Here is a 23,423-nt window from a genome sequence, read left to right as displayed (position 1 = left end):
TGCTTCCTGTCATTTATGATGTGGTTCTAAGTGACTTAATCTCTCCTCCCCCCCAAAAAAATCAGATTCAATGCTTTATACTGTCCTTTAGCTGATACTTATGCTAGTAATAAAATGACTCTACATTTCAGAAGAGAATCAGTTGGCATTATAACATGTCTGATGGACAACATCACCTATGGCACTTATTGAAAACTAGATCTCTCTCTTTGCTTAGACAGAGCCTTGTCAAGGTCAGTTTTGTTTCTTCTCTGGCTGATATAGTTCTTATCCTCAGTCTGAATTCCATACTTTATTCAGAAGCCTGGATGTCTTTTATTACCCCAATCTTTGCACAAGATCTGATCATTTCTCCTAAGTTTGCCAGATGTACATATTAAAACTACAAATTCAGTTGGAACTGCATATTAGCAAACCTGAGATATTCTAGTAGTAAAAATGCACATATACTGATTATTTGTAAGTCAAATTTAGTTAGAAACCACAGGTTGTTTTTATCAGCTAATTACTGCTAGAGAGTCGTGGTCTCTAATTGTGTAAGTCCAAGTCCTCTGAGAAATGGGTACAAGTAGCTATACAGGAGAGATGTTCATAACTGCCTCCTTGGGGGGAAATGTTCCACACTGGATCAACATTTGAAGACTTGTTGATGCTGTTTGAGAGGTTATGAAGCTAATGGAAGATGGATCTAGCTGAAGAACATCTGTTCCTGGGGATGGGTTTTCCTGATTATAGCCAGCTCTCCTTCCTGTTTTCCAGGCTGGCCTCCCTCCACCATTGCCACACCTCCCCTTTCATGATGGAGTCTCTCTCTCAGGAAGTATAAGTCAAAAGAAGCACTTCATTCCTCAGGGTTTCTTCTGCTTATGGTATTTTATCACAGCAACAGAAACAATACTAATATTATGCCTTAGAGGGAAAGAGGAAGGGAATTTTTCCGTGCTTTTTAAGGGAAACTATTTGATTGGAATCTTCTTTCTTGGTAGATTGAGAAATGTGAAGTGTTTTGTTTCATTCTTTTAATTGTGTCTATGAGTATGTGTTTGTTCCGCTATGGGAAGTGCTAATGTTCACAAAGGTCAGAAGAGGGTAGCAGATTCCTGGAACTAGAATTACAGATGGTTATGTGCAGCCCTAATATGGAGTTTGGAAACCAAATTCTGGTTTTCTGCAACAGCGACAAGCACTTCCAGACGCTGTGGTGAACTTGATTTTTAAGGCTTTAGTCAATGGGGAATGGGAGTGTCACATAATTAGTTATAAACTAAAATTACATATCACACTTGCTTGATATTTTTACTTGTGGTGATTTTGTCATTGTAAGAGTTTTAAATTTTATTCTTAGGTTCCTTAAAGGACACTCATTAGGGTGGTATTTCCTGAGTGGAAAGAGTCTCTATAACCTGTGTGTTTGACACTCAGAATTACCATAGAGAACTTTTCCTCCACCTTATCTGTCCTCGAATTTCTTAAATATACTACTTTATTTCCTCTCTTTAGAGAGAAGTGCTGGTCCAAAGCAAAAACAATCTAATATGAATTAATTTTATAGCCAACTACTTTAACTACATACTAAAGAATTACTTTTGGTTTCTTTAAAGTATTAACCTTTACCTATTCCACCCTAACATTTTCAGGAATACAAAGTAACTTTTCAAAAAGATTAGAATTTAAATATCTTAAATGATAGCAGAGAATAGCCTTGTTGGGGCACCAGTGGAAGGGGAAGCCCTTGGTCCTGCCAAGGTTGGACTCCCAGTGCAGGGGAATATGAGGAGGAACCTTAAGGGGAATGGATGGGGGGAATATCCGTATGGGGGAGGGGGAGTGGATGGGGGCTTATGGACAGGAAACTGGGAAAGGGAATAACATTGAAATGTAAGTAAAGAAATATATCTAATAAAAAATGATAGGATTTCTGTCTAAGTTGTATATATTTTCCTACTTGATGTTTATCTAGTGAGGAAGTCTTCTCAATTGTATGCTGAACGGTCTTTGACCTTCACATTTTGTTGTCTCTGGCAACCTCTTTCTTCCTCCCTCTCTTCATCTTTCTTTCTTCTTTTCTTCCTTTCTTTCTTTCTCTCTCTTTCTTTCTTTTTTTCATATAACTATATTATATATTAAAATTATATATTTTATAAATTATATATATATATATATATATAGTGTGTGTGTGTGTGTATGCATGCATGTGCATTTGCCACAATGAGTGTAAAGGTTACAGGAGGTCTTGGGTAAGTCAGCTCTCTGCTTCCACATATGGTACCTGGGTATTGAACCCAGGTCATCAAGTGTTTTTACCTACTGACCTATATCACCAGTTTTTCTCCTATTTTGTTTTTAAAATCAATTTTTACATGGCATTTGACCTAGATGTTATTATGTTTCCTTGAATTTGTATATAAATAAAAGTTTTTCCCAACTGCAAATTGAGCCTTTTTAATATACTAATGTAGTATATCTACAATGGCTTGCTATTTCACTTTCCAGATCACTTTTTCTTTACATGGGTTTGATACCTACTCAGCAGCCACATAAAAGTCATGCACAGGGTGTTGTGTTTGTAAACCCAACAATGGGGGGGTAAAGACAGGTAGACCCCTGAAGCTCTCTGGTCAAAATCTTGCAGAATCGGGGCACTTCTGGTCTCAGTGTCACAAGAGGTAGGGAGGGAAATAATTGAGGAAGACACCTAGTGTCCATTTCTTATCTCCATAGGCAGATGTACTGACATCCGCATACACATATGCAAACAGACCACACACCACACACACACACACACACACACACACACACACACACACAGAGGAGTGTGTACAGACACCTACACAATCAAGTACTATTTAGGGTGATGAGAGGAATAAACTGGTCAGTATACCTGTGTGGATCGCATGGCATTCATTAAAATACAGTAAACTGAATATTATTCTATACCAACCCTGATGTATAGATCCACATTGCTTGCAATCTTGTCCATTTTGTGGAAAATGGGACAAACTACTTGAGATTTTTGAGTCTGAAACAAAGACCACTGTTATTCATGGTAGCTCAAATAGAATGGACATCATCATATGTGAATTGGTTTTCCTTATTGTCAAGTCCCAAGGAAGGAAAGCTCTGTCCAGGCAGATGACTGCTCACAATCTGGGTCATGTACCGAGAGAGCATTGCACCACAGGAACCCAAAATTTATACCAAGGAGAGGTGTGACTCTTCCTCTCAAAAGTTTAGTGGACCAATATCCATTAAAATATTTTAGGGTTGGCAATATTCTGATGAACGTGGAATACTGGAATGTAAAAGATGAACAGAAAATTGTCTTCCATAGTGCCTTTGTCTTATTACTGTAATGCACACAATGAAACTTTGCTTTATTGGGTTTTCAGTGCTGAGTATTTGGGTTTCTCTCAGAATATTTTGAAATTGTCAGGTCAACTGACATCTCCACTTCTATGATAAAATACAGTGCAGCCAAAAGTGGGCTGTGTCTTTACCCAGTTAAGAAAAGTTCCTCCTTCAGGGGGCAATCTGACATAGACAATCCCTACTTGAGAATACCTTTCACTTTGAGTCTACATTGTATCAAGTTGAAAAATACTGTAGCTATTCCATACACTGGCGGGGACTTTTCAATAACAAACAAAACTAAACATAAAATTTCTCAGCCCTTTAGGGGTTTAATATTGAGATAGTGGGGAAAATCTTTCTCTCAGGGACATGTCTTCCTCTCTTTAGCATGGGTAACAATTAGGCTCCATTGCAGTACTGCATACTAAAATCAAACAAGCAACAAAATAACCACCACAAAGCCTTGAACCTAGAACAGTTTGAGCAATTTGTTTTCCTCTAATAATTATAATTTAGTACACATGATAAGATTCTATTACCATATTCAAGGTGTTGAATATGTTTGTCCAGAATAAAGGTAGGAGGTATAGAGTAAACTATGTACTATAGGAATAGTAAAGAAAGTTCTAGTGGGAACTTTCAATCTTTGAGAAGATTGAACAGTGCATTCTCTGCTTCTCCCTGGGGAAGGGAGAAGACCAGCAAAGAGGACTGTTCACCCACCTTAGCAAGCTCTCCATGTGCTATCAGTGAAGATGAAACCCTGTAAGTCACTGAAGAGTCAATTGAGCCTTTCTCTAGTGGTTGGTTTTTATGAACTTTGTTATTTGTTACAGATTCTCTCCAATTCCTCCTCTGATGCTTATTATCAAGTTATATATAACAAATGATAAAATATTATAAGAATTGCTAAGCTTTGAAATTAATTGGGACTGTCAACTACAAAATTGCCTGTAGGGCAATGAGAAGGATATAAGCAGGACTAAAAATTGCAAACTTAAACTTATGCATATCTATATCATATATTTAATGTCAGGAACAATGTTTTGGAACTAACTAATAGGGTTGTTATATTTTTAAGATCTTTATAATGGCATTAATAAAAATGTGAGACTTGAGACATCCTGCCAACTTCAGAATATTTACACTTGGGGTCCCCCTTTATCTTAAACCTCCATTTAGCTTGCTTTCATCTTCCTTTTTCTTTCTTCTTTCTTTGACTGGAATAAGGCAATATGACATTCAGTAGATATTTAGATTTATAAATTTAGCTAGGAAATTGGCAATGTAAAATATTTCCCTATTATCCTAAATTGATACAGACAGGTGGACGATAGTTAAGCATGAACACAGGTAGGTAGATAAATGATCAGTAATAGACAAATAGATAAATAGATGTGGATAGGTGAATAGATAAATTATAGATGGGGAATGGATACATAGATAGATATAGAGCATTAGATGGTAGACTATTTTAGAAAGAGAAATAGATGATGAACAAATTTTAGAGACATATATAAATAATGGACAAATAGATGATAAGCAGATAGATATAGAGGTAGATGGCTAGACAGATGGATGATACATAGATAACATAGATAAAGCAGAAGGTGATAGTTATATGATAGATAGATAGATAGATAGATAGATAGGCAGACAGATAGACAGATGATAAATACACAGAAAGATGGAGATAAATGTAGGGAGAGATCAATAACAACAGCAAGCCACTAACCAAGATTCATAGATTAAGTAAAATTGAACATGACAGCAATGGGACATGAATTTTAATGAGCTTGATTACAATACACAAGGATGTCCTCATGTTATAATTTTCTCTGTCTAAACAAATAACTTTGTATGCTAAAATACTTTTACAAAGCAAGGGCATGGTCATCAATTTCCTTTGTAGTCTTTCTCTTGGTTTCTGGAGGAAGAATCATCTGGTTGTGTGAATCCATTTATAAATCTTTAGTAATAAACTGAGCATGGTAAGTGTACAGAAAATAGAAATCCTCTTTGCGGACAAACATGTAATCAAGATCATGATCATGTATAATTCTCTCAACCAGTAAATTCCCCTAAGTGATCATGGAGTTTCTGTTCCTGTTGTCTTGATAAAATGCTCTGGCAAAAGAAAATAGGGGAGGAAGGATCTGTGTTAGCATAAGGTTCCAGGTAGAGTCAGCATTGGGGCGAGGGGTCCATGTTGTGTGGGACTTGCAGCAACTGTTAACAGTAAGGAAAGAGAGAAAGATAACACAGCTCCTGGACTTACTTCCCCCTTTTCTATTTAGTCTAGGATCCCACCTCAATGAAAGGTGCCAGTCATATTTAAAATGGTTCTCCCCACCTTGATTATTGAACTGAAGACAATCCCCCACAGGTATGCATAGAGAACAACCGCTAAGGAGATTCTAGATTCTGTCCAGTTGACAATGAACACAAAATTTCATTCATAGGCAATGTGTTTCATGCTGTCTTGTGAATTATATAAAGTCAGGTGTCAGGTTAACAGATCAAAATGTCTGACTGTAAGGAAAAGACTGTATGTAGTTCCCAAGGTCAAACAAAAGATAAATCTGAATCTCCTGAAAATCTTGTTTAGGGAAATGAGAAATAGTAGGTTCCAAGATAAATAGTAATAATAATAATAAATGAATCCATCAAAAGAAAACTTGTTATCTGGAAAGGACAAATGTTTCCCTAGTGTTACTTATCACTCCTCCATGTTTAACAGCCTTTCTGCCATGTGTACACAGAAAACTTATTTGTCTTCAAACAAACAAAAATGAGAAATAAAAATTACTGCTAATATTAGCAGAAAGGAAAGAAAAGGTTTTTTGTTCCTGGGCCAATAACCAATTGATTGGATGATATTCTTTAATTGGTGATAAAGTGGATAAGTCACTTGCTGCTAAGCATAATAACCTGGGTTTGATACCGAGCCCAGTCTCTCAACTTGTTCTCTGACCACCACACAAATGTCATGGGTAAGTAAACACCTACACATTTCCTTCACTCACATAACCTTGTTTATGTCCATTTTTCAGAAACTAAAATATGGACTGGCAAGATGTCTCAGCAGATAAAGCCCTCGAGAACCACAGCTTGCATCTACAGAATACACTGAAAAGCCAGACAGATATAGCAGCCTATCTATAACCCTAGAAGTCATGGGATAAAAGTAGGAGATCGTCGGACAAGCTACATAGCCAGATTTAACAAGAGAGCCTCTCTTAATATATAAAGAGAAGAGGAACTATGGAAGACACTCAACATCAATGCTGGCCTCCACATAACATGCACACACATTTGTACTTTCCCCTACCTGAACCAACATGTCCACCCATATATTTATGAACATTCTTATGTATATGCCCATATAATTCATGCACAGATTCATGTGTGCATGTGTGTGTATACACATACATATGCATGCATGAGCACACACACACACACACACACCAATAGGATAAAAATATGGGTGTGAAAATGGAAAGATACCTTGCATTAGTAAGTCATTTCATTGGCACAGCTCAGCTCCTCATAGAAAAATCATCCCCTGGAAAAATCACCAGCATTGTTTTATTGTCTTGATGGCCTTATATATGTCACCAAAGGCTGTGAGGTGAAAGGAAGACGTGAGGTGTGTAAATATAACAAGCGGAGAGACTCTCTCAGACTGCAACTCAGTATGAATGAGCTGTTTGTCAATATCCCCGGGTCTCTGGTGAGCAACAGGAATGACTCTGAGGATACTGCAACTCTGTCTCCTTCCACCAGAGATCATAATTGGGCTATGAATTTTTATAACAGGAGAGCCTTCACGCCGCAGACAGAGAGTGACAGAAAGTTTAGTTAACAGTAAAAAAAGCTCAGAACAGGCACAGTTGCCTGCATGGATAGCACTTGAATAGGCAATGCCTCTTTCTTCCCGTCCTGTTTATCTTTTCTTTCTTTCTTTTTTTTTTTTTTTAAAAACAAGCATCTGTTATAGCTTACCAGCTAAGACCTTCTGAAATGTGCAGCTCATTTCGGAACGTTGCTCACTGTACTCGTTTTCTGCCCAAGGACACGAGAGACTCTCTAGCACTGTGGGGGCATTTGAGAAGCCCATAGAGGTGAGGAGAGGTAATTTATAAATCGAAACCAAATGATAGCAAATGGTATGAACTAACGCTGCATCTTCATGTGAAAAGAGCTAATTGGACCCATTTTATTCCAGGTCTCTGATGCTTGGCTTATAAACTCAGTCTCTCTGGTGCTCTGCTCATTACAGACACTCAATGGGGGACCAGCTCCTGCTGGGGAAAGCCCTCTGAAGGCAGGTTGTTTGTGACAAAGCAGATTTAGTGGTGAAAAAAGAGAGAATTGGGATGGGGCAGCTATGCTAGTAGCTGTTTTCAGGGTCACATTAGTTTTATCTAGTTTATCTGAATTTGAAGAGTTTGTCTCTGCTCTGCTCTGTAAAATCTCAAGGCATTTTTTTTGGTCTCTCTCTGACATATCAGAGTTTAGCCGGGCCTTATTTATTACTTACTTGCTGGTAGAAAGTAAATTTTGCTTTTTTGTACCAGAGCCTATACTTTGAAATGGAAGATTAGAATAGATAGAACGTGCCTATTTCTGGAACGATCTAACTTTGCCACTGATGCTGAATTATTTTAATCATATCTTGAGCCAATTCCCTCATTATCTACTTTCATAACCTGTCCTCAATGATTCAACTTCATATTTTAAGGGGAAAGGAGATACAGCATAGAGTCTCACCTCTGAGACACTGGAATCCTGCTCGAGATGCCCAGTGGAGATGTCTGCATTTCTGTATTTGCTTTGGTGGGGGGGGTGTCTGTAGGAACCCCAGTGAGTCTATGGAAAAGGGAACTGTGTAAATTGTGTCTTCATGGGAACCTGAAGCTGGAATTTGAAGCCCTTCAGCTTTCGCAGTACAATGGTGGACTTGAATTTAGTAAGTTATTCTGAATGGAGTGGTCAGTTATCTATCACAGCAAAGGTATATCCTTTAACAGGAGCATTTTACTGGTGGCCCCATCAGGTGTTTCTAAGTTGTGAGAGCCTGACTTCCCATCACTGGAACCAGAAACAGCCTTTCTTACCTATTCACAAGTCTCACAAGTGTTAGCTTGCCTGTGCGTTAGTTCCTCCAAGAAACAAAATAAGAGAACATTCTCAGAGGCACTTGAAAACCTCATTATATTTTACCTTATTCAAGTTATGTTGTGTGTAAGCATGGTCCATGTATATGCATGGGCTCTTGTGTGTGTGTGCACATATGTGTGGGAACATCCGTGTACATATGTGAGGAGCCCAGAGGTCACATTTGGTGTCGTCATCTCTTGGTCTCTTGGTCTCTGTCTTACTGTGTGGCACATGGATTTTCCCTGAATTTGTAACCTGCTGATTCAGTAAGTCTGGGTCAGTAAGCTCCAGGGTCCTGCTCCTTCTACTTCCCCAGTTCTGGGATCACAGGCCTGGAACCCCACCAGGGACTTTCGGTGTGAGTGCTTAGGATCTGAACTCAGGTGCTCAGCTTGCACAACAAACACTAGTTACGGAATCCTTTCCCTAACCTCATTATAAAGCTTTTTATTTTCCGCACGACTTTGTCAATTAAATGTTAATTTTGCACTTATGAATCCTAAAGATACTAATAAAGGAATATAATTACCATGCAAGTGAGTGTAATAAGAAACTATTGGAAAATGTATAGGTACGTCCCTTTTGTGAGCTAACTCGTCTTTCTTTTATGTAATTTTTATTATTTTGATAATGTCATACATGAGTACTGCACACACATTACCACCACCCTTCTTTTTTCCCTCGAATTCCTCTTCTACCCGCCTCGTTACAAAGTCTATGACTTCTTTTTGTTACTATTCAATTAATAACTAGATATATACACATGAATATATTAATAATCTAATTTTCCCCTACTACATTGTAAACATAAGTAAATAACTTATCACTCAGAAGATACTTTTCTGATTTACAAAAAGGAACGTGTAAAATTATGCAGATTTAGAGTTAGTGGGATCTTAGTAGTGATCCAGTGTGAAAATTTCAACTTTTCTGGATGGGGAAGCAGAGGTGGTTACCATTGGCTACCCTTGGCTCTCAACTCCACAGTGAAGCAGAAGAGAACCTGCTGCCTACCTGAGCCTGGATGGGTGCTACTAACATTAGCACTGATTGCCACATGGATACTAGATTATAAATTCGTATTTGTGCATTTGTCTTTGAGGATTTTGTAATCAGAGACCATATCAAACAGAACTGCAAACATTTCTTAGAAAGAAAAGTCTTCTTTTATTTTTCCTGAACAATTAACTTTCCTTTCAGTAAGAAACCAAGTTGGAACTTGAAAAGCTGACATTGTAGTTCCAGTGTCTCTTCACTCACAATTCTGAGAGAGGGAGAGAGAGAGAGAGTGAGAGACAGAGAGAGAGAGAGAGAGAGAGAGAGACAGACAGACAGACAGACAGACAGACAGAGAGACAGAGACAGAGAGACAGACAGAGATAGAGAGAATATTTTATTTGGGGAAATCAATTTACATGTGATTAAGTTTCTGAAGTGTAAATTTTAGGAATCCATGACAAAAGGCAAAGACTCAAAAGAACCTATTCTTAAAAGTAAGATTCTCTCCCAGGCACCAGAGAGTAACAATTTATGTCTTGATATATAAGTAAAGTAAATTTTATACTGAATACTAAAAGTAGATGCAAGTTCAGCCACTGAATTCAATCCAATAAGTTATCCCAAATGGAAGCCTCTATTCCTGCTTCATACTTGCTCCATGTGAAAGAAATCTGTCACAAAGTCAGTTCCCTCACGTTCAGCAAATTGTCCAAAATGGAATCGCTTGAGAGGATTCGTACACTCCAGTAATGAAGAGATGAGCAAAATGTAAAGATGGATGCATTTCCTGAATAATGCATGCTGTCTCCCCAACCACTCTAACGATATGGAAGAGAAAAAATCTGGGTTGCTAGATTTATGGGCTAGCTATTTTACTTGTATTTCATTTTTATATATGCTTTATACTTTTACAACAAGTAAAATTATCCCCCATCAAAACGCTATTTCTATTCAAACAGAACAAATATAACATTCACAAGAAGCCAGGGATCACAGATGTTTGAAAAGTAAAGGTTTCTCTTCACCCAGATTTGTTATTATGACCATTGTGGGTAAATACAATTTTTGTAGTAACACAATCAGCAAAGGTGGACAGCTGACTCGTGGCAACTTCCTGGACAGAGTAACTGGGGCAGGAAGACAGCCCTTAGCTAACCACACCCCCCACACGGCTACCCAACACCCAGGTCTCTGTTCTCTGCTCCCCAAGTGCTGAATTTATCAAAACACCAGCGGGCAAAATGGCTCTGCAGGTAAGGATGCTTGCTGAATGAAAATCATGAACACCAGAGTTCAAGCCCCAGGACCAACTTGCTTGTGGGAGAATACCAACGCTGGAATATGTGTCTCCCTCTTGCCCTTTCACTGATGAGCAATCCTCTGAGTACTCAGAAATCAGGGACTGGGACATTGCTTATGTTCCATTTACCAAATATATATTCCTCTGCGCACCTCGGAGAGAGCCACCTGCAGGTACATGTGGGTGAAATTAGTGACCTTTGATAATTATAGCCCACAGTGCTCCACTTCTAAAGTAGGCTGACTTTCTGATTTATAACATGGTTCCAGGTTCCAGGCTCCACGCTGAGTATAAGTTCTTGCATACAGGTGGAAGGCGAATGGGAGGATCAGAACCTTAATCTCACCCTTGTTGCCCCCTCCCCTTATCTCGTGTTTGGACAAATGCTCAGGAAAACATTTTTGTAATGAGAATGGCTTGAATGGCGAGGAAGAAAGTAAGATTTTTTTTAAAAAAATGTATGCAGTGAAAAAGATGTGCAAAGAAGAACCTTGTGTGGTTAATGTCGTTTTTTACAAACCTTTAGGGATTCCATTGCTTTACCCAAGCAGCCATCTGGGGACTCCAAGCTGGAGGTTAAAGCCTTTCTATTGCCTTAAGTCATCAGGCGCACACCCTTGGGTCACCCTGTGGGACAAACGTCTCCCATGCAGACAGGTGTTGCACACGCCCAGTGGGGCTCCAGCCGGGGAACCCCCTCGCACCCCCCTCCCCTGCTACCCCTGCTTTCTCGAAGTGCTGGAGCATGCCTAGTGGCCACTCTGGAGCCACCGAGGGTTTTTGCACTGGCTCACGCTCCGCTTCTCCGGGTTTTATCCAGAGCCCGCGGGGGGTGGGCGGGGGGGCTGGGGTGGGGGAGCCCGCAGAGCCCGGCGGCTTGGGCTACACGAGTGGGGAGTGCGTACGGGTTGTCTCCCGCGCGCTTTCCGGTTGCTCGGGAGATGCTGGAGCGCAGAGCCTGGTTGCTGCTGCTGCTGCTACTATTGCTTCTGCTGCTGCTGCACCTGGCGCGCTGAGCACCGTGCGGGGAGCCCCCGAGGGCCGGCGGCGGTGCGGGTGCGCGGGTGGCGGACTGCGGTAGAATGAAAGCCTGGCTCCTCCGGCGTTGCAAGCCACCGCTCCGGCGCGATCAGGTGCTGGCAGCCAGCCGCCCGCCGCTCCACTAACTTGCCACTTGGTCGCGTCTGGTGTCTGCATTTTCGGGTGGTGGTGGGGGGCGGGGACAGTGGGGAGTCCGAGGATCTGCGGTAGTCGAAAAGAGGGATCCTGCAAAAAGGGGAGCCTGCTTGCCTCTGCCGCCACTCTCCGTCCCCTCCCTGGCGCTCCCCACCCCCCACCCCACCGCTGCCGCCGCTCTTCCCTTCCGCCAATTCCGAGAGCGACGGGGCGTCTGTGACATGCGATCGCTTGCCAAGTGACGGTCCCCGAGTGTGAAGTGCCCGCGAGGAAGTGTGAGCTCCGACGCGGGCGGCAAGGGGATGACAGCCATGAAGCAGGAGCAGCAACCCACCCCTGGGGCCAGGGCAACACAGTCGCAGCCAGCGGACCAGGTGAGAGTTGGCCTCTAGGGACTATCCTTCCCAGGATGGGTGGCTTTAGTCAGCCCCCTTCCCCCCCCCCACTAGTCTCTAAAGATCCGCTCCCACGTTTTGCCTCTCCTCATCATTCCTCCGCCCCACTCCCAGGCTCTCTTGTCTCATCCATGGACCCAGCAGGAACTTAGAGCATCCTAGTGCGCTCTGGGGCCGGGCGACGGGATGCTCAAGGTGGAGAGCCGCGGGGAAGGGGGCAGAGAGGTAAAAGCTGGAGATGTGCCACAGCGGAGACGCTGCCATGGGAGGGAGGGGTGATCTGTTCTGCTATGGGGAGTCTTGACTTCTGAACGCATTTTGAATGGTTCTAGCGCGATCCTGGAGATTGTCTCTTGCACGGGTCCAGCCCTATCTCACTGTGGCTCGGACGCGCGCTGGCCAGAGATACTGAAGTAGGCAAACGACCTTTAAGCTATCAGAGTTTCCCTTCTGTTCTCTTTTGAGAAGACCATGTTGGAAAAGCAGGGTAGGAAAAGAGGACGCGGCTTCTCTAGTCTGCCCGGTGGAAGGAACTGAGCATGAGGGAATAGAAAGGCGTTTATCTTTCAGGGTAGCAAGGAAGCTACTGGCTTTGGTGGTTTGTTGGGTCTAGATGTGTCGCGTCTGCAGAACTAAGGTGCCCTGTATTGGCTGATTGGTTATTACTGTCCTTTTTGCGTCCTTTGGTACCTGTCACTCTTTTTTTGGGTTAGTGTTGTTTGGGTCTTTAGAAAATCTGTAGCCTAGTGTTATAGAGAAATGTCTGTTTCCTGCATCTGGTTTGGGGGCGATTTGAGAGTTGGGTCACGCTTTTTCCTAAAGTTGGAGGGGTCAGGAGCGAGGCAAGGATCTATCTAGGAGGAGGGATGCTATAGAGAGTGTGCAGGAGATGCGGTCATGTTTACATCAATTACAACCGGACTAAGAGAGCCATTCTTGGTTAGCGCAATGCTTTGGAGCTAGAGGATCCCGCAGCGAGATGCAGGAAGTGGAGCGCCTAGCTCTTTGCCCAAGGAGCGCACTGTGGGTGGAAGGCTGCTAGAGGTGTTTCAGCATAGATACTCAGCTCTTAGAAGTGTGGTGACTGGGCCGGGGGACCTTGCCAGGCGAGTAGACCCCAGCTCTTCCGCTCTTGGAATTCTAAACACCAAAGCCTTGGAGGTGCTGTCCAAATTGCCCAGAGCGATGCTGAAACAGAGGAAGTGATGCCAGGGACGTTGTTATTAATATTCCAGTCTTGGTCATCTCTCCTGGCTTCTGGTCTTTTTCCTCCCTCCCAATCCCCATCCCATCTTCCCGCACATGTGTTTCACACAGGTGGAAAATTTTCAGTGTTTTACAGCTCTCTCTAGCTCTCTCTGTTTAGTGATGTAAAAAATGCAGAGTTTATGAAGCATTTGTTGCCTTAAACCACCATTTTTACCCTTAAATTAAAAAGCAAATATTAAAGCATTATCCACAATGTTCCCTCTTCTTATGCCTCTTCTCTGTCCCCTCCCCCATCAGCACACATCCCCACGTAGACTGATTAGCAGATTTATTGAAAAATATTTCAAGACAGGAACATGGATGTAACATTCCTTTTTCAGGCTAAAGTCTTTAAATTTCATTTACAAGGTTTGGACTCTGGACTGCTATTGGAGTGATGTGACCGATAAGAATGATTAGCCAGGAGAGAGTCTCCACATGAAATTTTTGCTCACTAACCTGTGACACCAGCTGGTAACTTGAGGTGCTGCAGACAGCTTCTGTCAGGGTGGGGGAGGTTTGCAAGAGGCAAGGCAGATAAACAGAAGCACAGTGTATATATGTGTGACAAATCCCTTTGTCAGGATTAACCTGACACTTAAATTTCACATAAGAGAGGTTCAAGAGTGGATTCATTTATCTCTCTAGTATGCATATTTTTAATGGCTGTTTCAAATATTCAGAGAGTGGTCGGTCATCTGTAGAACTCTAATTTTAACTGGGTGTTTTTAAAGAGATTCCGTGGTTGCACATGATTCTGTGTATTGGGAGAGGCTGATTTTGTAAATGCAAAGTTAGCTTGATATAACTATTGTAGTAGCCTCATAGGAGGCATTCAGAAAATCCTGGGGAATCCCTTTAGCTAGCACTCTCCTTGTCCAAAGATAAATATATAAAATGATAGCCATATAATGTGTGTGGTTGTTGTGAATACTTAAGTTAGGGTCTGAAACTCATAAAGAATCCAACAGACTCAGTCACTATGCCTTGAATTTAAAATGATCAATGTTCAGACCATGCTAGATGTGTTAGAATAATTGTACTGGCTGTTATGATACTTCAAAATAAAAATTCATAAGTTTAACTTAACTTGTACCTTCACACAATTCTTGGCAGTGATTAAACAGAAGGCATATCCCAGTTCCTCACTCACTTTTTATTGATCCTGAATGATTTAGATTTTTGAACGTTGTCCAAAAGGTCTTTCATTTCTGAGAGAGTGATTTTCATGGGCCCCAAAGATGCCTCATCTTGAGGCATCTGACATGTGTGTATTGACCATAGGTTGAGAAAATTCATTTTTGGGAAGAGCAGTGGTTAGGAGTCATAGAATTTGGTAACTATCATAGCCTATAAAGGGGTTTGTCTTCTCTGCTTCCTGTTGTCACTTGCACTGTCACATCCACCCTGACCAGAGACAACCCCTCCTAAGAAGCATCAGGGTCTGTGCACATTTTTTTAAAAAAAATATTTTGAATCACTGCCAATATATTTGTCATTTTCATCATGACCCTTTTAAAATACCAACTGATTCATTTGTTTTCTCTTTTTTAAAGACCGATTGCATTTACAATAGCTGTTTTTGTTTTCATAATACTCTACATTTATAAAAGGTTCAAAAATAAATGCTCTTACGGGGCAGATGCAATCACACCCACTTACTGTGATCAATTCCTCACTTTTTATTGATGGATCTAAAGATCTTGAGTGGCCAATTATATCTCATTGTTACCTGAGAACGGCCACCTTGGAAGCAGTTGCTTTGTGTGCTCAGAGGTACTTGAATTGAGCAGGAAACATCTATCAAATGCAGTTTTCTATTAGACTCTCAAAGCAGCGTTTCGAGGTCACTTTTGTTGCCTCCCATTTCCCACGTCAGGCATCCTACGAATGGCCTTTTTAAAAAGTTGTCTTGAAACCAAGTTTGTCTTCAGAATTGGTGATTTGACTAGACTTAGTTCATTTAAAAGTCCCCCTCCTAACTTCTGCACAACCACAAATTCTCATGGGAAATGCACAGAATGATTGCAAACTTTGCTTTGTGAATGTGTCCTTATTATCCTGAACCATGCTGAATGCACGTATATCTCTTTAAATCATCAAGCACTGTAAATGCTGCTTCCTGAAACGTTAGAAAATAACTAGACACATGGTTAAATAATCTAGAAACAATGAAACAAATCAGGTAGATCATCACAAATACGTTAGGAACTTTAGGAAACGTTTCTGTCTCCCTTCTGTGGTAAGTGAGGTGATTGCTAAGGTTTGTGAGGAGTTTAGCAAGGCAAGGTTTTGAATTTGTTCTCATTCCACCAGGTGGCGCCCTTCTGCTGACGCCAACAGGGACAGTTACCCAGTGAGGGTTTGGCTCTCTTCTTAAAAGCCAAAAACACAACACAACACAACACAACAAAACAAAAATAAAAACAGCTGTGGGCACAGACAGAACTCAAATAAAGTAAAAGAACGAACTCCCTTTCTGAAATAAAGCTAAACTGTACTTTTTAAAGCAACTGTTTTAAGCAATGATAAAAACTGCCATATGTTCTTCTTTTTAGTAACAGAGTAAGTTTTCACAGCACACAGTGCAGGTCTCCTCATAACTAACACATGGTCAAATTGTGATGATTTCGAGCATGTTTTAAAGGAATTAGTAGACATAACTATTCTGCTTTTGACCATTAGGAAAACATTTTTGAAGTTGTCATTCAGTGTTTGCAGTGTCATTGCAACTTTGTCTACAAGACTGACTAAAATTTTGAACTGTACACTTAAAGACTGAGTTGTAAAAAATGTTCATGTTTCTTGTGCTCATGAATAAAGATGTCACTATGTAGTAAAGAAAAGTTATTCTTTTTAGCACAGAGTCTTGAAAACACTTTGGAAGGAATTCTGAAAAGCATGTTTGAATCAGGTCTGTAAGCATAGGCGCTCGGTGACCAAGAGTCCAGATCAGCCTGGGGTTCAGAGCAAGAGTGTGCAAAGCAAATGCAGCACAATACGACAGCAAGCCAATGCAATCCCCCCAAAATATATGGGGGGTATTTTCTTCTAATCAATATTTAAAATATACCATGTAAGTTACAGTGAGAGTTCCATATGATTTTGTCAGAAATTATAATTTTGGATGAATAAAGATTATGCTATGATTTGAGACAGAATCTAAATTTCCTATTCTTTGTCTTTCTTGATGTGTGTGTGTGTGTGTGAATGTGTGTGTGTGAATGTGTGTGTATGTATGTGTGTGTCTTTCTGACTGTTCTCTGTCTCTGTCTCTGTCTCTCTCTGTCTCTGTCTCTGTCTGTCTCTCTGTCTCTGTGTCTCTGTGTCTCTGTGTCTTTGAAACAGTCTTTTTCTTTGCACCCCAGGATTGCTTTGAACGCCTTATGTATCCATGGAATTCCTCTAACTCATGGTTCTCCCTCCTGAGTGCTGAAGTGAGGTGTGACCACCCTACCTGGCACTTTACCATCTCTTAATTTCTTACTTTATGCACTTAAACATAAAACACTAAACTAATAAATATACAACATAAATATTTTATATGTGAGCCATTTTATCTGAATTAAGAAAGACCACAAAAATCCCTGGCTGAGAATTATCTGCTTTTATATCTATCCACTTATTTCAAGGGATGAACAAACGACACATCTAAAAATTAAATTATATAGAAACACATTAAAGGAAATTGTGTTATGAAATATTAATGCTACATTATCTTATGTGTACTACACCAAAAAATAAAATGTTTAAGCTAATTATCTCCCAAACTGCGGGGGAAAAAAATAAAACCATTTCTAAATTTCGGCATCTTGAATTGTTATTGCTGTGAAATGTTATAAGCCTTAGTATGCAAAGCCGTATTTCATTTATTTAACATGTATCCTGCTACACATAGACAGGTTTCTTGACTATAACGGAAGCTTCTGCACCAACTACAAATATTTACTAGCATTTGACAGTGGGTATTTGCTAAGACTCCTAATGACATAACTTTAATTTTCAATTTGACACAAGGCAGAATCACCTGGGAACGTAGTCTCTGTGGGGGTTGGCCTGTAGGTGTATCTATGGGGATTGTCTTGACTGCCCTTACTGACATCTCCTGGAAGTAGGCAGCACCCCCTTGGTCTTAGGCTCTGATGTGTACCAGACAAAGCCTGCTGAGTAGGTGATATGCATGCATTGGTTTCTCTGCTCTTATCTGCAACTTTGACTTGACAAGCTGCTTCAAATTCCCATCACCTTGTATTCCCACAGTCATGGACTGTAACCTATAATTATAAGGCAAACTAAAACCCTTTCTCCTACTTGCTATTTCCCAGGATATTTTATCATAGTGGTACAAATGAAGCTCTGGAAGCAGGATGATCTTATATCTTCATTTCTTCTGTGAATGAGGGAGACTCTTAGAACTTTACATGTTTCTTATGAGGACAAAATGAGATACTATGAAAAAGAAGAATTCCCTTTGAAGAATGCCCGTCCCACACCCAGTCCTCTCGTTAAATGTGAGGTCTAGGAATTGGAGTCTAACCAGAATTTTAATAATAAAAGGATCATAAGCTACCTCTACCAGGTACTTTATAGTTTGTAGATTCTCCGTGCACATTTACCTGATTGTATGCTTTGTTTGTGAATGTATCTATCATATGACAATCTTTGCACTTCAACACATTCAGGTTTCGAAGTATTCTCTTGCAGCTCGGAAGGCAATCCTTTAAAACCGTGAGATCATCTCATTCTTTAATGGACCATGCTAAAAATAAATATAGGTTAGTTTTCTAAAATTCTAATTACTTATCAAATGTGTTCCATATAGTTTCCACTTAGTTATATAGTCGGTAAGAGAGCAGAGTATTTAAAGGGATGATGTGATTTACAGAAGTACATCCTAGAGATATAGCCAGGAAATGTGTGTCTTCACATGTAATGCTCAGGACTCAGCCTAATCAGAACTCCACTGGATTGTGGGGGGTGGGGGTAAGGGGGCACATAAGGCACTACCCATCCTTCATTGAGGAACTACTGGCAGTAGCTGCTAAAAAAAAAAAAGGGAGTACACTTTTTTTTTTCATTTTTTTTCTGTTCAGTTATTCTTTGAAAATTTCATGCATCCACACAATGTAGTTGATGAACCTACCCTCTCTTTCCCTCCTTTAGCTACTCTCAAAGAACCCCCTTATCATCCTCTCCACTTCATGTCATCCCTTTGTAATTTTTAGAAATAATTTATTTTCTTAACCCACCAAATCTTATTAGTATCACAGCTTTCTGTATGGGCTTTGGGTCATACATGGTGGCATCAAGATACTATCAGTAGTGCACTTCTAAAGAGAAGTGACCCTCTGTCCTGTAGCAGCCATCGAGTATCAGAGACGGTTCTATTCAGGAGTGTAGCCACCGGTCAATTGCCTATGATCTAATAAATAGACTCACACTCATGCACATACCCAAAACCCTAAGTAAACCCAGAGGGTCAATAATAAAAATGATATGAAAGCAGGGAGGGTACTTGTGGGAGGAAAACGAGAGTTTGGTGACATCATCAAGATGCCTTTCACACATGCACAGAACTGTCAAAAAGCAAAAAGAATTTACAGAAGGGAAAAATGTGTAATAAAATATTTTAAAAGAAATGTATTGTGAAACTTCTATGAATATCATCAGAGAGATGATAGGCAGTTTTCAGTATTCCAGGGTGTAAGCCTCCGGCATTATTGGTGTAAGAAGGGTTAGAATAAGCATAGTCTAAAGAATTTCCCATATAAAATTATCCATAGTTGTTCCAATGCAATAGATATGTGCTGAATGTGGTATATCAATATTCTAATTAGTAAATTAGTCCTATATGTTTGCTTGTTTGCTGAATGACTTTTTGAATATACTATTACAAGTTCATATGTCATTACTATTTCCAGCAACAACGTATTGCTTTTAAATTGCTTTAAAGATTCCTTTTATTATATTAAATTCTCTCTCTCTCTCTCTCTCTCTCTCTCTCTCTCTCTCTCTGTGAGAGTTTATGTGTGTGTGTGTTGGGGGGTGTGTATGTGTGTGGACCCAGTATCTTCAGAGATCAGCAGAGGGTGTCAGATGCTCTGAAGTGGAAATTACAGGTGACTGTGAGGGGCCCACCAAGAATTCTTGGAAATAAACTCAGGTCCTCTGCAGAAGCAGCACGTGTTCTTTTTTTTTTCTTTATATATTTTAATAGATATTTTATGTATTTACATTTCAAATGTTATCCCCTTTACCCCCTCTCCCGTCCCCCTTGCCTCTGCTTCTGTAAAGATGCTGCCCCTCCTACTGGCCGCCTCCCACCTCAAGCCCCAGCATTCCCCTACACAGGGGAATCAAGCCTTCACAGGACCGAGGGCTTCTCCTCCTATTGATGCTCTTCCTTCCTTCCTTCCTTCCTTCCTTCCTTCCTTCCTTCCTTCCTTCCTTCCTATCTTTCTTTCTTAATTATGTTTATTGAGTAATTTATTTATCTACATTTCAAAGGTTAACCCCCTTCCTAGTTTCCCCTTCAAAAACCCCCTATCGCATCCCTCCTCTTCTCTATTTCTATGAGGTTGCTCCCCCTTCCACCCACCAACCCACTTCCTCCTCACTGCCCTAGCATTCTCCCATGCTGGTCATCTAGCCTTCACAGGATCAAGGGCTTCCCCTCCTACTGATGCCAGAGAAGGGCTGGAGCTCTGGGTACTCTTTGTATATTCTTTGGTTGGTGGTTTAGTCCTTGGAAACTCTGGGGGGATCTGGTTTGCTGATATTTGTTGTTCTTCCTATGGGGTTACAAACCCATTCAGCTCCTTCAGTCCTTGCCCTAATTCCTGCATTGCGGTCCCTGTGCTCAGTGCAATGGTTGGCTGTAAGCACCCACATCTGTATTGGTAAGACTCTGGCGGAGCCGATCAGAAGACAGCTATACCAGGGTCCTGTTAGCAAGCACATCTTGGCATCAGCAATTGTGTCTGGATTTAGTGGCTGCATATGGGATGGATCCCCAGGTGGGCTGTCTCTAGATAGTCTTTTCCTCAGTCTCCGCTCTTCTCTTTGTCCCTGTAGTCCCTTTAGACAGGTGCAATTCTGGATTAAAATTTTCATATAGGTTGATGGTCCCAACCCTCAACCAGGGGCCATGCCTAACCTCTAGATACGGTCTCTAGAGGTTCTCCCTCCCCTTTGTTGGCTATTTCAGCTAATGTCATGCCTGTTGGGTTCCAGGATCCTCTTGCTTTCCTGGCATCTGGGACTTTCTGGTGGCTACTCCTGTTCCCCATACTCCACTGCTACACACCTCTGTTCAATTTTCTGACCCCGTGCAAGTGTTCTTAACAACTGAGAAATCTGTCCAGACCCAGCTTTCAAATATTCATTGGCCTGATTTCCATAGGTTTTCACAATAATTAATGTATCTGTGTGTAAGTGTGATGTGTTGCATAGGTGTTGTATAAACACGTATGTAAATATCCCCGTGAAAGTGAAAGTGGCTGAGTAAATGTATATGAAAGACAGAAGTCAACATTAAATATCTTCTTCAATTTCTTTTCCATCTTCTTTTGAGGTCTCTTGAGTCCCTGAGCTCTACTGTCTTTGCTTCTCGAGAGCTGTGGTCACAGGTGCATTACAACACACTCAGCTTCCCAACTGGGTGCTGTGGATCTGAACTTGGGTCGTCACGCTTGCATGCAAGCACTTTACCCTGTGGGCCATTGAACCATCCCCAAATGCACTTATAATTCCTTGCAGAAATCAAATGATCTCTAAAGCATCAAAATCTTCCTTCTCTCTCCATGGTAGGTATTTTTATCATGAACTACATTCACCTGTGAGGGAATTATCATTGCTAAGTGCAGACAGAGATAAGTAGTAGGGATTGGGGAAATGATAAGGTGTGGAAGATGGAGATCCGTCATATTCATATCTCTTGTTCAGCTGTCCTAGAGCCTCAGAAATTTTTCTGTTTCCACAAGGAATATGAAATCTAACATCAACTGCCACGCCAATCATTCTACATTAATGTGAGACTGATAAAAGGTTTTATCTTGAATTATACTGCTCAGAAATTATCGTTCAACATATTCATCGTTACGTCTTCTACATGACAAAGTGAGCGTCTGTTTACCATACATCGTTTATCTAGAATGGTAAAAACGTTAATAATTTTGAACTAGTGTTCAGATAATGTGTGTATTCCACTGATAAGAGCAGAACATCTTTGTGCAAACAGAATAGGAAAACATGAAGGGATTTTTGCAGATTTGCTTATTTGGAGGCAGGGAGATGACAATGCAAGATGAAGGGTTGAGGGGGGAGTTAAACAGACTTCAGGCTGCAGCTGCCAACTACTTACAGTGCCACCCACAGTCTGTCAAAAACCACACTCACACACCTTCCACAGGAAGAGGGTGTGGAGAAAGCTGAAAGCGTTGTTTACATGGCTTGTGAAGAATCAAGGAAGAAAAATGAATATATTTGCATTTGTATTTCAGGCTCTTACACCTTTCGATCTTTTGAGATGCTTACCCTGCCTCTCTCCATCCATCCCCCTTCCCTCCCTTCCTCTTTCCTTTCTTTCAGTCACTCTCCACCTCTGTGTCTGTATGTTTGTATGTATATGCATGTGTGTATATGTCTCTGTCTCTCTCCCTCTCTCTGTCTCTTTTCCTTTCTCTGTCTCTCTCCCTCTCACTCCATCTCTCTCTATCTCTCTCTGTGTCTCTCTGTCGCTCTTTCTCTGTGGTGTGTGTGTGTGCGTGTGTGTGTGCATGCGTGCATGCGTGCGTGTTTGTGTGGTGGACTGGTGGATGATGGAGTTCTCTATTATGGGCACCTTGCTCTATTATTCTCCATCTTCTGTTTTGAGACAGAGTTCTTCACTGAATCCCAAGCTTGCTGTCTTAGAGAAGCTGTCAGGCCAGCAAGTCCCAAGGATCCGCTATTTTCTCCTCCAATCCCAAATAGCTGAAATTATAGACACAACTTGCTGTCCTTGATTTCTAATGTGGATACTTGAGACTTGAATACACACTACATACGCTCAAAGTATAATTTGGCAATTTTTTCAAAAAAATTCTCAGTAAATATGTATCTTACCTTTATTATTAAGTACATGTATAGCACGTGCATGTACTATGCATACATGGTAATGAAATACACCTAATATCTAATCCTACAATATTTTAGGGCATTGGAAAAATCAATTTGTGACAACTTCACTTAAATGCACGCATTTTGGATGGATACTTACCTGTTTCTCCAAAAGACTTAAAGTGTTTTATTGAAGTCCTCTTGGTTGACCATTCTCTTTCAAGAAGTTTACAGAAGGTCACAGAAATGACAGCCTTATAACTTCCTTTCAGTTGAGAACTTGGGATGTGTCACATGGAAGTTTTAGAAATGTTAGACAACAGACTGACGGAAGCGTTCCTCAATGAGAATCCCTACTGTCCTATCAGAGGACCAGAGTTGGCAATCCCAGAACCAGCAACTGACAGCTAACAAATTCTTATAACTTTAGAGCTCTTAATACCCCAGGGTGCACACCTAAAGTTAAAAAAAAAATCATAAAAGGTAAGTTAGTTGAGTTCATAATAAAAACTGAGTCTACACTGGGAAATGCTCTCCCGACAAAGTCCATACTCTCTGACTTCAATATCATTGTAATTTCTCATACCTATTGATTTCTTAGGTTAGAACAAATAGCTATGCATGAGGTTACAAGAAAGCAAATGAAGACAAGCGAGGGAAACAGTCATTTTTATTAGCTTCATACGCATCTC

General features: G+C 40.8%; 1 protein-coding gene across 1 annotated transcript in view; it reads left to right on the top strand.

Annotated features, from left to right (window-relative positions):
* The first annotated feature begins 11,699 nt into the window (after positions 1 to 11,699).
* Positions 11,700 to 23,423, top strand: part of LOC116911580 (inactive dipeptidyl peptidase 10-like) — a 188,289-nt gene continuing 176,565 nt past the window's right edge. The window contains exon 1 of the mRNA XM_032915562.1: positions 11,700 to 12,363. Coding sequence (XP_032771453.1) covers positions 12,292 to 12,363 — 72 coding nt within the window. The 5' untranslated portion in view covers positions 11,700 to 12,291. The remainder of the gene's footprint in view (positions 12,364 to 23,423) is intronic.

This window comes from Rattus rattus, chromosome 10, assembly GCF_011064425.1.
Source record: "Rattus rattus isolate New Zealand chromosome 10, Rrattus_CSIRO_v1, whole genome shotgun sequence".
Lineage (NCBI taxonomy): Eukaryota > Metazoa > Chordata > Mammalia > Rodentia > Muridae > Rattus > Rattus rattus.
Note: the sequence above shows the minus strand (reverse complement) of the source record. Positions and strands in the feature narration are given on the sequence as shown.